Below are 16,947 nucleotides of genomic sequence, written 5' to 3' on the forward strand. Positions count from 1 at the left end.
CTTCTGCCAGCTAGCATTTCGAAAGTGTTACTGCAGAGCAAACAGAACACAGAAGTATAAATGCACTCAAGGGCTTTTTTTTTCTTTTGGGTGCATTTAATCAAAATGTTCTGCAAATAGACAATAAATTATTTATTAAGAATATAAACAAATACTGTTTATTTAAGTTTTCTATTTAGTAAATAATCTTGAAAAGCTATCACAGAAATCTTAAGAAGCACAACACTTTTAGACAGCAGTAAAGGTTTGCAGAGCAAATACGAATGTTTTCTGAAGACTTATGTTAAAATAAATTAAAATGGTCATTTAAAAATGGAATAATATTTTACAATATTACTTTTTTACTGCAGGTTTTTGCAGAGGAGTTCAAAAAATCTTTGACGTATCCCAAACTTTTGTTTGGTACAATAAAGTGTTCTCACAAACAGCTTATGCTTGTTATATTACGACCATCTCTGAAGTGTTCTTAAAAACTGTCACTAATTTCACACTTTTCCCCTCCCATTTTCCTTCTGCCCGCCTCTACATTCAACATCTTTCCCCCTCTCTGCTTCTTTTGCTGGAAGGACTTTTGTCCAGAGAAGAGATAACAAGATTGACTGACTGATCATGATATTCTTCCCTTTACTTAAAGTACACAGAAAGAGACCTGTACGTTTCTAGACTATTATGAAGGTTAGAAACACTGTGTGCGCACTTCTTCTTGAGCATGAGGATGTAACATGGAAGAAAATCCCCGAGTTTTTTTGGAATCTTGAAGAGGAACAGCTGAAAGTGAGTCTTGACATTTCTTTTGCATGCATTTGTGCTTGTTTTCTTATTTATTTATTCTTATATATAGATAAATCTGTTGTGTATTGTAATAAATGTCAAATATATTTTAATAGTATGTATAATTTTAATGTATTTGGAATGCTAGTTTTGATTTTTAAGACATTCAAAGATTCAGTAAGATGGCTTACTTCAAAAGTGTTTTGGTTGCAAATGAGACTGATCTGAACTTTTGAAAATATGACTAAACTTCAGGTGTGTGTGTGTGTGTGTCAGAAGAGCGGTTGTTATCAACAATGATTTCTCTGGAGGCATTAGCTTTGTGTGTTTGCCCTTTGGGAAGACAGTTGTGTGTCACTCTGTGTTCTGTTTCTTTAATGATGAGCCAATTACCCAAAACACTGTTCACATTCATCCATCCGTCCATCTGTTCATTAAACCATCTCCGCTTTACTCTCCAAAGCAGCTTCCTCGTTTTGTTGAGATAACCTCTCAGTGTGGTTTTTGGAGAGTGGTTATTAAATCTCTCTCTATCTTATGGTAAGCTAAGGTGATTGTCATAGTGACCACAGTCCCAGGTGAGGAGTGTTTGCTGGAAACTCCCCTGACCTGCTGTCCCTCTGCACTGCTCTAACCTGTGCTCCTGAGAAGTTTCAAGGACCATATTGTACTGAAAATGATTCCACTCCTTGAAGCTGATTGGTGAGTTGCCGTGTTTTGTTTTTGATAAAGCATGGCTTAAAACTCTTCACCGAAACTATCTGTGTAATGATGTGCAAGTAACACAATCAATGCTTTGTCAATTATGTTTACATTTAATCTTTTAGCAAACACTTTAATGCAAAGCGACTTACAAATGAGGACAACAAAAGAGCAATCATGTTCTGTGTCTAATTAGTCCAACACAGTACACAAAAGTGTTCGTTTTAGAAGGTTTTGACAAAAAATCTGTTTAGGTTGAGTTCGACAAATCATTCACCAGCAGAAACAGAGAAGGTAAAAGTTTCTAAAAGTGATTTTGTGCCTCTTTGGAATGGTCCCACGATTCACCATTCATGTTCAGTGTGGGCTTCTGGAGGGTACACAAGTATGAGGTATTGAGAAGCAGAGTGCATGTTCTAGAATTTTACTTATCGAATTTTATGCAAGCAGCTGTTGAAACCAATGCCAATAGCAATTCATTTAAAGAGCACCTATTATGTGTTTTAAAAAGTCATATTTTGGTTTTGGGGGTCTTATTTTACCTAATTATCCCAACAACCCCCATATGATTTGTTCAGCGATTCATTTGTTCCCAAACCCCTCCTCAGCGCAATGCTAATCTGCGCTAAATTGGTCCGATGACCCAGTCTGTTGCAATTGGTCAACTGCATTCAGCGCTAGACCGAGAGAATCGCCTACCACGGCTCATCAACATTGTTGAAGTAGTCCGAGTGTGTGTGAGCCCAAGGCAGGAGTGCATTAAAGCAGTGCAGTTTAACCATAAGTAAAACAGTGACAAACATTCAGTATTAATCCACACAGTGGCAAAAGCTGACCTATTTTTAACTTGACCGCAGCACGTGTGTAGGAAGAGCTGATGGTGGCCATAGCGATCATAATCGTGAGCTCACAAATGCATTTAAATCCATAAACAAAGCAGCACGTTTTCACATGCATTTTGGAGAATTTCTGATTTATGAGAATATAGAGTTAACCAGATACAGTACAAGCTGCATGTAGCGGTTACAAGTAACAAAACACAATTAAATACATATTCTGTAAGCTAGAGAGAACAAGGAGGCATATTAATCTAACTTACACATGTGAAATGAAGGAACAAACTGGTCCATAGACTGTGCACTGTAAAGTCCCTGTCAAGCTTTGACAAATTCCCGTACATCAATAGTCTTTTCTGATCCTTCCTTTAACAAACGGCTAATGAATGCAGGGTAGATTATTGCAATAATCACCAGAACGTTCATTTATTAGTGCTATTAGTGCACTCATTTTAAGTCATGATCAGTCCCACACACCTACTCTCTGCTAGTGTTTTAAGGAAAAGGCACGTTCATGTTTTACCGGATCCTGCACAGAAATTTGTTATTGTTTTGTGTCGATGTTGAAACAATTAGGTAAAAGATCCAGACGAACAACGAATCATTTAAATGACTCTGAGTCAAATATTTTATTAAATAATCTATATTTTTAAACAAGATGCACTTTCAGATTTAAACCTCAGCTGGATGTTTTCATTCACTTAAAGCAGTGTTGCACACTGCATGGAAAGTAGTTTTCAAAAACCCAAAATAGGGGCTCTTTAAGACCATTGTAGCTTCAGCATTCTGTTTCAGTTTCAGAAGTTCGATAGTAATGGCAGGGAGGTCTCCAAAGAGAGCATTGCAATGGTCTCACTGCGGCAGAACCGACTTTGAACAAGGAGTTGTGTAGCATATGCTCTGATAGAAAGGGTCTGATCTTTCTAATGTCGTATTAAGAAATCTGCAGAGCCAGCCTGATCTCATTAGGAAACATAACCATTTTATGTTTTCATCAGACAATTGACTAATTTATACAAATTCATATGACTTCATTGGTATGAAATCAATGATTTTTAAAGGGGGGTGTGCCCCCAATTTTCTGCTAAAATTTATTGATGTGGTCATTCAAATTAGAACAAATTGCTACTAAATCCTAGTTATGAATTGCTCTGAGTAATCATTGAGCAGAACTGGTTGTGGTGTCTGTAAAGAAAACACAGCTTGGTTGACCTAATGGGTAGAGAATTAGTTTTGTAACATGGGAGGTATAGCAGGTTCACCCTTCACTAAGCCCCGCTCTCCTTGTTGCTACGACTGTCAAGCTTTCATGCCTGGCACATCTATGTGTGTATGCGCTGGTGTCAGACATTGCCAGGGATATATAGTCATTTTTGGCTAACAGGTGAGACATCCGAGAAAGCCAGACAAAAAAGGTCTGCAGTATACATTACAGGGGTATATTCACCACATAATAGGCAACTGATTAGAAAATAATTTAATTAAAATTGAAGCTAGCTTAAACCATGATTTCTCTTTTCTAGCCAAAAAGCCAGATAGACTATTGCTATGCAATGAAAAAAAGCATCACTAACAGACGAGGAAACACGCATGGACAGTGCTTCTACATAATTCATTCATAGAAAGAGCAGCCAGAAAGGGGAAACTAATGGATTTGTGCCAAATTTTAGCATCATTGACTCATAACAATGTACAGTAGCTATACCTGCCATATAATTTGCAGTTGGATGAAATAAATAAATAATATATATATATATATATATATATATATATATATATATATATATATATATATATATATATATATATATATATATGTATGTATATATATATATATATATATGTATGTATGTATATATATGTATGTATATGTATGTATATATATATGTATGTATATATATATATATATATATATATATATATATATATTGCAAGTGCTCAGTTTGTGATCATATCTCTGTTGACATGTCATTTCAAAAATTCGTAGCTTGAAACAGATGGAAATATGAGTGCTATGACTATATGGCGAGGGCTTAAACGGAGCAGTGTTCATAATATCAAGCGGAAAAAGACTAGGAAACATAACCTGCTTTATATTTTTGTAGGAAACACAGTTTAGATCTTTTTAGGGTAACGTTAAGAGGTGTGAGTTTTTGCCGTCTGTCTATTACTGAATGTGTAATGTGAATATATCAAAAAACAAAACCAACTTAACTCTGCTCCTTTAGCGCCCCTCACAGACCTTGGTCCACGCTAGCATTCCTCCTCTGGGTTTTAGGTTTTGAAAAGGGAAAAAAATCCACCGCCTGTCCATACTTTAAGGATACGGGTGTCAGATTTGCACAATCTATATTCAAAATACTTTGGTTCGTTTCCCTCACTTGAAAGCTTGACAGAGCCCCTGCGCGTAGCTAACGTTACGGTTGCTAAGCCACGATTGGTGGGTGGCGGTTTTTCGGTGTGGCTTAGCGAAGGGTCAATTGAGGCCCTGGACCTCAGTAGCATGACAGCAAATAGCTTCCTGAACTTTGTGTGTGTGCCCATATCGTCCATACTGCATGTCACCATACTTGGCCATCATATCATTTTAATACAACTATATCATCCAAGCTAAAATGTATTAATGTTATTTTTGTTATGATAACATTATTCAAAATGTTTTGTACCATCTCATATTATATAAATGTTCTCCGAACATTATTTATAATGTTATTAACACTTTATATTTACATTATATTAGAATGTTTTGCTATCAATGTTCCAGAAACCTAATTTTAATAATGTTGCATGTAAATATTTACACAATTATCAAAATTATCCGGTTGGCTGGGGTTATTGTTGATGTGCCTGATGTAGATGCTGTGATAAAGTGTTAAGCTGGCTGTCTTGAAGAGAAGTATCTGTTTTGGCAAGGCTGAGTTAAAGGTGATGGTCCTTCATCCAGCAAGAAATGACAGTCAGACCTGCTAAAATTTAAACACCTCTCATCCCATCATCAGAATGGGAGGAAAGGTAAAGCGAAGTGTTATCTGCAGTAAAAGAAAAGGCTTTTTTGAATCTCAGATTCTAGTTATGCCATGTAAAGATAAGAAGTGGTCCAAGGACTGAGCCCTAAGGCACCTTATCCCTCCAACATACCCTAAGGTTCTACCTTAGATCCACCTAACTGTAAAATAGCTCCATCAGCAGACTTTTGTTCTGTTTGCTATGTTTACTAAATAAAATATGAGTGAAACTTGCTGGCATTATACTTGTGTGTTGCTCCACAAAGAAGGTCTTTTGAAATGTAAAAGACGACAACAAATGCTCATCACAAAGCAGTAAATGTTAAAATGACAACATGAGAAGATTTCTTTTGTGTAAGCTTCATCAGATGAGATGTTACACCACCTAGGAATTGTTGTGCTGTTACAGTCACTGTCAGGAACTATGTTCTGGCAGAAGAATGGATTGTCTGTGCCTATGGAATATGTGTATCTAACAAAACGTGTGTGTGTGTGTGTGTGTGTGTGTGTGTGTGTGTGTGTACAGTATGACAGGCCAGTCAGCTCCTGAGGGATCTCCCTGCTCTCATCGTCTCTCTGTGCAAACTCAAGAGGATGAGCAAGACCGAGCAGAGAGTGTACTTAGCAGGTAATTTAATATGTGTGTGTTTTTGTCATTTCACCTTCCCAGCTTTAAGAGAACAATCCCAGAACGTTGAATAATATTCTGTAAAGTTATAAAAAAAAAACTAAATTGATGACTTGTTAAAAATGATCTAGCTTTCAAAGGACTACATCAACCAAATATTCATCCATTCATTTTCTTTTTGGCTTAGTCTCTTTATTTATCTGGGATCGCCACTGCAGAATGAACCGCCAACTATTTCAGCAAATGTTTTACGCATTAGATGCCCTTCCAGTCGCAACCCAGCACTGGGAAACACCTACCCACTCATACATTACGATCAATTAGCTAATTGGATTAACCTATAGCGCATGTTTTTGGACTTGTGGGGTAAACCAGAGCACCTGGTTGAAACCTTTGCAAACACGGGAAGAACATTCAAACTCCACACAGAAATGCCAACTGACCCAGCCGAGGCTAGAATCAGCAACCTTCTTGCAGTGAGGCGACAGTGCTAACCAATTCTAAACTGCTGATAAGATTAAAACTTAAAAGTTGGCAGAATAATTTTATTAGGTTTTCAAAACAGGAAAATATTGATAATCAACCTTAAAATGTGGCTAATTTAAAGGTAAAATATATGTCAATTAGTTTAAAACAATATTTAACTTGTAGCAATTCAAAGAAATTGGGTTGATAACTCAATTTTTACGCACTAATGGAGTTGTGTTGTATTTTTAAGTCCACACACTGATCTTTTGTTAATTTTCGCTCTGTTTATATGAGACAGTACATGTTTTTGTTTTGTAAAACAATGAAAAACTAAAAAAAAAAAAAAAAAGAAAATGTTTTTAAATGTATTTCTTACAAGCAACTAAATGAACAGTAAATTTGAAAACAAACTAAAATTTTTACTATTTCAGCTCCTTAATTCATTTGAGGTTTTAAACTGGAAAACTTGCTTGTAGTTAGTTAAGTTCATAACACTGGATTTGTATGAAATTTCTAATTAAAACAAAACCAAACATGATGGGTACTCGACTTGAAAAATGGAGTTTATGTTGTGTAAAAATGCCACTGATTGAAGAGAGAAAGATCATTTGGCTAACATAGTAAAGTTTGTTGTCTGAACTTCACTTTGTTAAATGTTGTCGTAACTTAAATATATTGATATTTTTTTATTATTATATTTTTATTTATTATTTGTATTTTTTCCCCTTTTCTTCCTTAAAAAAAAAAATTTAAAAAAAAATTTAAATAAAATTTTGTTAGCTAGTTATGGAAGGACTAAATGCTGATAGTAAACCCATTTAAAAGAATCGTAGTCTATGTTAAAAACACCAAACTAATAACAATAAAAACATATTTTCAATTAATCAACACCCTTAATCGATCCACCTTAACTTAATTGATCATTTAATTGATACAGCATCTGTGCTATGGTTATTGTCCTCTAAATTGACTCACTTTGTTACAGGTATTCATACTGTTCAGAAAGTATAATCAATTATATACACGAAAAATAACAGCAGCTTGTTCAAACTACTAATTTAAAGTTTAATTCTTTTGTGATTTTTTTTGGACAAATTAATTGTTTTTTCTTAAGTTTATTTAAATTTGTTAAAATGCTTGTTAACTTATGTGTTTGTGTTGGGACAAAATTATGGTCTTAATCCTTCGGTTCCTCTCTCAGGTCTCAGTCTGCGTGTGATGACACCTCATCTGAGCTTCAGCGAGTAGCAGCTCTTGAGCCCCAAGATGCACCATCCAGAAACTCCTTTAGAGGAAGAGGAGCTCTGTCCAGGTACAACATCCACACAAACTTTCACATACACATTCTAACGGGTGCCACATGCAACACGCTTGAATAAAGGCTTTCTCTCCGGCTCTCTTGGCAGGTTGGTCACTCTGGTTGTGACTCTAAGAGAATGGGCACACAGGAGTCTGGTAGAGGAGGAGGAGAGACCGGATTCTTTCCTGGAGAGATTTCGGGGACCTGAAGTACGAGCTCCACCCAGTCGACGGAGCAACAACCAGCCAGACGCTAATGGGAACACCAAGGGAATCACAAAGTAAAGATGGACACTATGGAAACATGAAATGACAAAAGAAAATTGACCAGTCTGCATACACAAAGAAAGAGATATATTGTTACACTTTTTTTTTAAAGATACCCTTTATTCTTAGTAACTTCTGTATGTTAGCTAGAAGTTATTAGAGTATTGGCTGACGGTCTCCTTAATGTCTGCCAATTGTTTTGTTTTGATGGACTCAAAGACATTCTGCTGAAGTCAACATACTCTGCTAACTCCAACATAAGTTTACTAATACTCTATGAAATATAGTTAAAATATAGTTTCAATCACCCATTTGTTGCATTTTATCTTTCTCATTTGTATCTTAGATTTTTATCATTAATTTTATTAGTAACTGTACACTATAACAAAAGTCTTGTCGTGGATCCCAGTTGTAAGAGCAACAAATAATAACTTGACTACTAGTGGATAAATTGGAAATATGGCAGGAGGTAGAATTTTCGATATTTCATCTATTGAACTGCATCCCAATCATCACAACTACTGCAGAAGGAACCCACCTATATTCTCATAGAAATCAGTCAACTTTGGTAAAGGGATAGTCATGGTTTGGGGTTACATTCAGTATGGGGATGTGTGAAAGATCTGCAGAGTAGATGTCAACATCAACAGCCTGAAGTATCTAGACATTTGTGCTGCCCATTACATTACAAACCACAGGAGAGGGTGAATTTTTCAGAAGGATAGCGCTGCTTCTCATACTTCAGCCTCCACATCAAAGTTCCTGAAAGCAAAGAAGGTCAAGGTGCTCCAGTATTGGCAAGTCTAGTCACCAGACATGAACATTATTGAGCATGCCTGGGGTAAAATGGAGGAAGAGACATTGAAGATGAATCCAAAGAATCTTGATGAGTGCTAGAATGCTTTCTTTGCCATTCCAGATGACTTCATTAATTATTTGAGTCACTGCAGAGATGTATGGATGCAGTCGTCCAAGCTCATGAGAATCATACACAATGTTAATACTTTTCCACTGCACCATGACTTAATATTCTGTACAGTACATTATTTCTGTTAAGTGACAAGACATTTATCTAAGCCAAGTCGGACCTTACTGTCCTAATCAAATAATTAAAAATCAAGACATGATCATAATTCATTTTGGTCAAACAAGCCTAATCTAGTGGTCAAAAACAAAGGTCCTTTTATTGGCATTGATAATTCCATTATGAACTTTACCTCCAGGTTCTACACTGTTAAATAAGGGGCTTTAGATTATTGAAATAGTCTTCAAACTTCAAAACAATTAGCACTTTGAAGAACTGTTCACTGAAAGGTTTTCGGTAACACTTTACAAAAATGTTTTGTAAGTTAATGCATATACTAATTTAAACAAACAATGAACAATACATTTATTATAATATGTATTCATGTTTGTTGACACTAGTTTTTGCAATTAACATTGTTTATTGTTTGCTCATGTTAACTCACAGTGCATTAACTAATGTTAACAAGCATGAATTTGGATTTCAATAATACATTAGTAAAAGTTGAACTAGGATTAATAAATGCTGTATTATGCAAGTACCACAAGTTCATTCTTAGTCCATCTTAATGAATACATAAACTAACTTTAACTAATGAAACCTTATTGTAAATTGTGACCATGTTTAAGGAGACATGATGGTTCTTCTGTGGCATTGCTGTGAAAACTTTATTGTGGTTAAATTGAAGAGTATTTTTGTCCAAAAAAAATGTATCTAAATATCTTGTTTGAAAAAATGTGTTACTTGTGATAATTTGCAACAGTTTGTGAAACCAGCCATTTTTTTTTTGTGTGTGTGTATAAACAAATCTGTGTTTTGTCATAGGAAACAATGGGAGACATTCATAGTTGCATCCTCTGACGATACATACTACTATTGGCTGTTCTTCATCGCCGCTGCTGTGCTTTATAATTGGGTCCTGCTTGTAGCCAGGTGTGACTTTTTCCTAAGTCTTACTCCTTTACATATTAATAATCATTAATCATGGTCTCTTGAGATGGTCTGTTTGTTTCGGGTGTAACTAATTGCAGGTATTTTTTTTATTATGCCTGTGCATATCCGCATAATGATTCTATGTTCTTCCTCTTTCTGTTATTGTGTGCACAGAGCATGTTTCGACCAGCTTCAGAGTGAGACTCCTATTGTCTGGCTAGTGCTTGACTATATTTGTGACTTCGTCTACATACTGGATTCATGTATTCGGTTAAGGACAGGTACATACACACACATGCCCTAAATTCCTGGCTTTTACCACATATTGTAAGTTACCCTAAAATGGCTACAAATATATATCAGATATCATATTGATGCTATCATCATCTTGTTTTGCATTGCATTGCATTTATGTATTCTGCAGATGGGTTCATTCAAAACCACTTGAAACCAAATCCTGGGAATTGAAAATGTAAGCTAAAGAATCCAGTAGTGAGAAAAGCACAAATTAATTGCAATTAGTTGCATTTTTATTGGTGCATAACTAATTGTGCATAGTTTCAAATAATACATGATTAAACAGTCTAATCATCTTTTCTTTAGTTTTGGCCTTCAAATGCAAGAGAAGACGAGAATTCTACAAGAGAATTAGAATTCAATATAAATTAGCTCCTATAATCTTAAAAACAAATATGCACATTTAAAATGTTTGAAAGAAATCCTTGCGATAGATTTTGATACAAATCCTCTTTGCTTTTGTTGGGATGGTAGATGCTAACCTTTCAGTAACAGCCAAAAAGCTTTAAGCTTTGCTACTTTACTACCAAGATCCTGTTGAAGTGGAAGCATGTTTCACTCTTTTTGATACAGGTCTGAAAAGTATTTGAATGTAAAAAATATATATTGAATTTATTGAACAAATATATTGTCAATTTGTCACCAGCAAGTTCTTTAAGAACTTTTCATAAAAAGTTACAAAACCAAAAAGGGATTTTCAAAGTGATGGCATAGAAGGACCTTCCTTGGTTCACCAAAAATTCTCAGTGAAATATATTCAAACTGTTTAAAGAATCATTTTTATAATTTTCATAACCTAAATAATGTTTTTCCTCTGCAATAAAGGTTTTGTGGACTAAAAGTTTCAAAGGTTTTTCATGGAACCACAGATGCCATCAAAGAACCTTAAATTTTTAGACGGAGTTGGGTCTAACCAGCTCAATGGAAACTACCAGTGATATAAAATGTAGGTTGATAGCAAAACTACAGCCATGTCACTCTGCAGCTTGACTTGACAGCCATGTCACCCTGCAGCCCAAGACCGGTTACTCGCTGAAGCTAAGCAGGGCTGAGCCTGGTCAGTACCTGGATGGGAGACTACTAGGGAACACTAGGTTGCTGTTGGAAGTGGTGTTAGTGAGGCCAGCAGGGGGCGCTCAATCTGTGGTCTGTGTGAGTCCTAATGCCCCAGTAAAAGTGAAGGGGAAACTATACTGTCAGTGGGCGCTGTCTTTCAGATGAGACGTTAAACCGAGGTCCTGACTCTCTGTGGTCATTAAAAATCCCATGGCACTTCTTGTGAAAGAGCAGGGGTGTAACCCCGGTGTCCTGGCCAAAATCCCTCTATCGGTCTTATGATCATGGCCTGCCAATCATCCCTTTCCACCGAATTGGCTCTATCACTGTCTCTCCACTCCACCAATAGCTGGTGTGTGGTGAGCGCACTGGCGCCGTTGTCCTGTGGCTGCCGTTGCATCATCAAAGTGGATGCTGCACACTGGTGGTGGTGTGGAGAGACCCCCCTCATGATTGTGAAGCGCTTTGGATGTATGGCCATACACAATAAATGCGCTGTATAAATACACATTACATTATATTACAACTAAAGCAGAATACTGGAACTCCAAGAACTCCAGCTCCTGCTGACAGCCTGGATACCCGAATACACTAAAGTGCCTTTCAGCACATGCCAGAGTGTGTGTGTACAGTCATGTGGATCTTCAGCTATGTAGTGTTTTAAACCTAAAACACATCAGTGTAAACAGGGCCTAATGTGCTTGTATCGCAAGGAAATAGCAAGAACAGTTTTGTTTTGGTACACTTAAAAACAAAACACTGTCGTCCCATGTTTCTGAAAAAATCTTCTTCTATCGGGTTTAAGTGCAGTTGGCAAAAAAATGTGGAATGTGCATCTCTTTAAGCACCGTAACAGCTAAAACGAGATAAAGCATGCATGTCATGCAGACAATGGCGGATTTAGGTATGGGCAATATGGGCGATCGCCCAGGGCGGCATCTTGAAAAAAAGTGCCCCAGTAAAAGCTTTGAGATAAGATTTACTTTGTGCAAGTGTATTAATTTAGAGTGGTCATCCCAGAATAAAGACATTAAAGGCTATTCACATTTGGCGTCTTTTGCACACGTAAGTTTGTTATTCTCTATAAGCAACCGAAACAACGCTGATGAAAACAAATTGATGCATGTGCGCAGAAAGCCACTCCTAGCATTGCTCCTGGTCTCAGTTGTTTATATGCATGCCGATATGTGTATAAGTCGGCAAAACTAAAGTTTATATCGTATGACGATGATGATGTTACTTTGACTAAGCATGGCTATGAAGCAGAAAGAAGGAATAATGAGTCAGGGAGTTAGCGTACTCACACTATGTACAGTTGCCTCGAACTGTAAGTTCTTCTACTGTGTAAAGGCTGATTTAAACTTCTGCGTCAATCGCACCCCTATAAACCAGTCTTCATCCTCTTTTGTTTTGTGAATGAATAGCCTAATATATATACTTTTTATGCCCTCTCAGGTTATTTGGAGCAAGGACTGCTAGTGAAGGACCTAGCCAAACTCAGAGACAGCTACATTCATACCTTTCAGTTCAAACTGGACGTCCTCTCCATCCTGCCTACAGATCTGGCGTACATCATCACAGGGATCAACACCCCACAGCTACGCTTCAACCGCCTCCTGCGCTTCTCCCGTATGTTTGAGTTCTTCAACCGAACAGAGACCAGAACCAACTACCCAAACATCTTCCGCATCTGGAACTTGGTTCTCTACATCCTGGTTATTATCCACTGGAATGCCTGCATCTTCTATGCCATCTCGAAGTCTCTAGGTTTTGGGTCGGATGAATGGGTTTATCCTAACATCTCATCCACAGAGGAAGGAGCTCTGAGACGGAGTTACATATACTGTTTCTACTGGTCCACGCTAACGCTCACCACAATTGGAGAGATGCCGCCTCCCGTACGGGATGAGGAATACGTGTTTGTGGTGTTCGATTTTCTTGTTGGAGTTTTGATTTTCGCCACCATCGTGGGTAATGTGGGTTCCATGATTTCCAACATGAACGCCACACGAGCAGAGTTTCAAGCACGAATTGACGCTATAAAGCATTACATGCACTTCCGCAAAGTCAGTCGCCATCTTGAGACGCGTGTCATCAAATGGTTCGACTACCTGTGGACCAATCAGAAAGCAGTGGATGAACAGGAAGTGTTAAAGAATCTTCCAGACAAGCTACGTGCAGAAATTGCTATCAATGTTCATTTAACCACTCTGAAGAAAGTTCGCATCTTTCAAGACTGCGAGGCCGGGCTGCTGGTAGAACTAGTGTTAAAACTGCGTCCTCAAGTGTACAGTCCAGGAGATTACATCTGTAGGAAAGGAGACATTGGGAAAGAGATGTACATCATCAAAGAGGGAAAGCTAGCAGTTGTTGCTGATGACGGAGTGACCCAGTTTGCATTGCTAACAGCTGGAGGTTGTTTTGGCGAGATTAGCATACTTAACATTCAAGGGAGTAAAATGGGGAACCGTCGGACAGCTAACATTCGTAGCATAGGTTACTCCGACCTCTTCTGCCTTTCGAAGGACGACCTAATGGAGGCCGTAATCGAATATCCAGATGCTCAGAGGGTACTGGAAGAACGTGGAAGAGAGATTTTGAGGAAGCAGGGGCTTCTGGATGAAGGCATCGCACAGGGAGGCTTGCTTGTCATGGACACTGATGAGAAGGTTGAACGGCTGGAAGGCTCACTAGATATTCTACAAGCACGTTTTGCACGGTTGCTCGGAGAGTTTACAGCAACACAAAGAAAACTGAAGCAAAGAATCACAGCGCTTGAGAGGCAACTGTGTCATACAGGCATTGGGCTTGTATCAGATCATGAAATGGACGTTGAGAGTAATGTTAACTCACCACGAACAAACTCGACTGCATAGCTATTATGATCATTCTCATCATGAAGGTTCTGTATCTCAGGATCACATGATTATATTTCTAGTTGTTGTTATGTTACAGCTGAAATAAAATAATTCATCCATTCCTTGTCTGATATTCCTTGTCCCCTTTAGGGTAAATATAAATCACATTACTATATTATGAAAAAAAATTGAAGTTTAATTAGAAGCTAAAATAAATGGGGTGTATGCACACAGACTTTTTATTTCAGTCAGCCAGCCCTAGGGCTTCTGGTGAATTGTCATCCCTTACAAAATTGCCACGTTTAAGATCTGATGCCTGGCTGAGATTCGATACAAAGTGGGTATAAGACCAAACAAGAAGTATTAAAGTATATATATTTTTATGCCTTTAAAATATGGACATTTATTTTAACTCAGTATTTTCAATGGAGTTTCTGTGCTAGCCTGTTGCTATTGACTGCATGTGCATTTAAATGGTCTTTCGTCTCTCTAACAACCAAATGGATGCGTACGTCTATTTAACTGATTGTATTGTAATTACATTACATTACAACATCGATGCTGAATAAGGAACTTTATGAAATTGAAAATATAGTCGCATTAGCTCTCACCGGAAGTTTACCATTGGCTAAAAAACATAGCTGTGCATTTAAACTTTAACTTTATTATATTATTAAATAATTATACGGATCTATCATGAAAATGCTGATTATTCAAAATCTGTCTTGACTGACTGAAAAACGTCAGGCTCGTAATTCATTCTCATGCATTTGCACAAACAAAATGTTGTATACACACAAGCAAAATGTATATTCTTAATGTAGTCAGAATGCATATCATGTTTTCAACTCGCCGCGCTCAAATAAAGCTACCATGTTGACCAAAAAAAAGTCGCGATCCGAGTGCAGTTATGACGAAACCTGATGAAGTAATGACGCTATCACTTTACGTCCGTTGCGACAGCACGCCGTTTCCGGTGCGCCATTTTAAGCAGTCTGGCGCAAGTTCCACTGGGAAGATGGCGGGTGAAACTGGCTGAGTTTTGCGGTTCGTCAAATATGAGTTTTTATGACGATCATCGTGAAACGCGTTTCTGCTAAAAGCTTGGCGTTGTGTTGAAGCGTCACGTGGATGAGGTGATGTCTGCCGAAGTTCTCAGGTGAGGCGCTTTATTTTTTCTCTCTCTCGTCCACTAACGTTACCATAAAAACAGTGTCGTGTTCGCCAATATTTATCGACAACATATACTTTTAACTCAGACGCAGTTTTATTTAATGTTCTGCTTTTTAAATTCCAGTTATATGAAGAAGATTTATGACTTGAGTTTTTGCTTTTGTAGTTTGCGTCTATTGGTAACGTTAACGTTACCAGTCAAACAAAGAATCAGTGTTTAACGTTAACTCTCGTAGTAAGGTTTATGAACTAATTTAATGTAACGTTACACCTCACATAACTTTTAGACTGAAGCCAGTCGTACGATTTATTATTTTATGGAAGCCTTTATTGTTTGTGTTGAATTTGTGTTTTTTTAGGTTAAGAGTAACGTCAACGTTATTAAGTGTTGTAGTGTAACGTTATATTGAGGGACCACGGAGGGAAGCAGTTGCTATAGAGATGAAATGTCTTTTCTTGCAGACCCGGACCGGTGGCTGGCGGAGGCAGTAAGCTTGGTGAGCTGATCGGGAGGCTCCATGAGTACCTGGCAACCTCTACAGAAGACAAAAATGGACCTGCACTGCCTGGGCACTGGAATGGTCGGTACCACATGGAAATTAACCGTTATCAAAAATGTACTTGATGGGTCAGTTATAGTTAATTTTTTTTGTGTTCTTTCTCTTTGACAGGAACCACGTCCAGAGAATATTTGGATGAACAAGCTCGTTTTGCAGAGGAGGTAAACAATTCTGTACAGAGAGTACTGCATTTTTGTTGTCCAGTCCAAAAGTTAGCATCACCCTGGTCTTCGAAACAGAGGGAGTAGAGGTATTACATTGAGAGTATTGGTGGGAAAAAAGCTATATGGCTAAAAAGATTATTTAGAAATGCCCAAAGAAGGACACGTGGGCCAAAGTTGGCCCATTGTAACCTTTTGATTTGGCCCGCCATCCCATCTGAGAGGAGAGTAAAAGCGATGGAGATGATTGGAGGCAAATGCCTTTAACACAGGGGTTATCGTTTCTAATTTAACGTAATCTGAACTACAAAAAAGCAAACTGAAATTAAATGTTTTAATTAAATGCTGTAAATGAATCAGATTTAAAAAAAAAAAATGTAAATATTGTCACTCAACGGATAGAGAACAATGCAGAAGATATCGGCTAGCAAATCAAGGCAAAAGCTAGTGTAATTCTGTTAATAATTTGATTATTTTGCGTTTACTGCAATAAGTTTATTATAAAATGTAAAAAAAAAATCTGTATTAGTTAAAGCAATGTTTTTAAACATTATTAAATTTGGAAATTAGCCATGACAACTATTTGTACCTTCAGCCCACAAACCTCAATATATTTTGGTTTTTGGCCCTTTATAAGAAAAAGTTTGGGCACTCCTGATTGGCCACCTATGACGCGTAACAAAAAGAAGCTACAACACAGTCACATGTCTTAAATGTCAGCACTGCTGAGTTTCTAACAATTATGAATGTAACGAATTGTGATGTGACCATTTTGGCCGATACAGAAAACAAACAGCCAAATAATTCAGGATTCATGAGTAGTTTAACAATATTTTTTTTTTTTTATCTGGCTGAAGCATTTAGCAGCTGATACTGAAATGGCTGCTTATATATTGCACTACACTACAA

The 16,947-nt window shown here is 37.3% G+C and overlaps 3 protein-coding genes across 12 annotated transcripts in view; all 3 read left to right on the forward strand.

Moving 5' to 3' along the window:
• The window catches only part of brwd3 (bromodomain and WD repeat domain containing 3), a 134,787-nt gene that overhangs the window by 44,465 nt on the left and 73,375 nt on the right, over nucleotides 1–16,947 (forward strand). The window lies entirely within an intron of this gene.
• On the forward strand, nucleotides 509–14,265 carry cnga2b (cyclic nucleotide gated channel subunit alpha 2b). 4 transcript variants are annotated; one of them, XM_073949724.1, is made up of 8 exons: nucleotides 509–774; nucleotides 1,317–1,473; nucleotides 5,841–5,942; nucleotides 7,612–7,722; nucleotides 7,817–7,990; nucleotides 9,826–9,933; nucleotides 10,108–10,214; nucleotides 12,742–14,265. In XM_073949724.1, the coding sequence occupies exons 2-8, from the start codon at nucleotides 1,448–1,450 to the stop codon at nucleotides 14,160–14,162; spliced, it is 2,049 nt and encodes a 682-aa protein (XP_073805825.1). In that variant the 5' UTR covers nucleotides 509–774; nucleotides 1,317–1,447; the 3' UTR covers nucleotides 14,163–14,265.
• atrxl (ATRX chromatin remodeler, like) overlaps nucleotides 15,134–16,947 on the forward strand; it is a 38,978-nt gene continuing 37,164 nt past the window's right edge. For 6 of the 7 annotated variants that reach the window (XR_012406049.1, XM_073950831.1, XM_073950832.1 and 3 more), the window contains exons 1-3: nucleotides 15,134–15,303; nucleotides 15,780–15,898; nucleotides 15,989–16,038. Coding sequence is in view for 6 of the 7 variants with exons in the window: in XM_073950831.1 (XP_073806932.1) it covers nucleotides 15,284–15,303; nucleotides 15,780–15,898; nucleotides 15,989–16,038 (189 nt within the window). In the remaining variant the exon portion in view is untranslated. 7 annotated transcript variants of the gene reach the window in all.

Source organism: Danio rerio, chromosome 5 (assembly GCF_049306965.1).
Source record: "Danio rerio strain Tuebingen ecotype United States chromosome 5, GRCz12tu, whole genome shotgun sequence".
Lineage (NCBI taxonomy): Eukaryota > Metazoa > Chordata > Actinopteri > Cypriniformes > Danionidae > Danio > Danio rerio.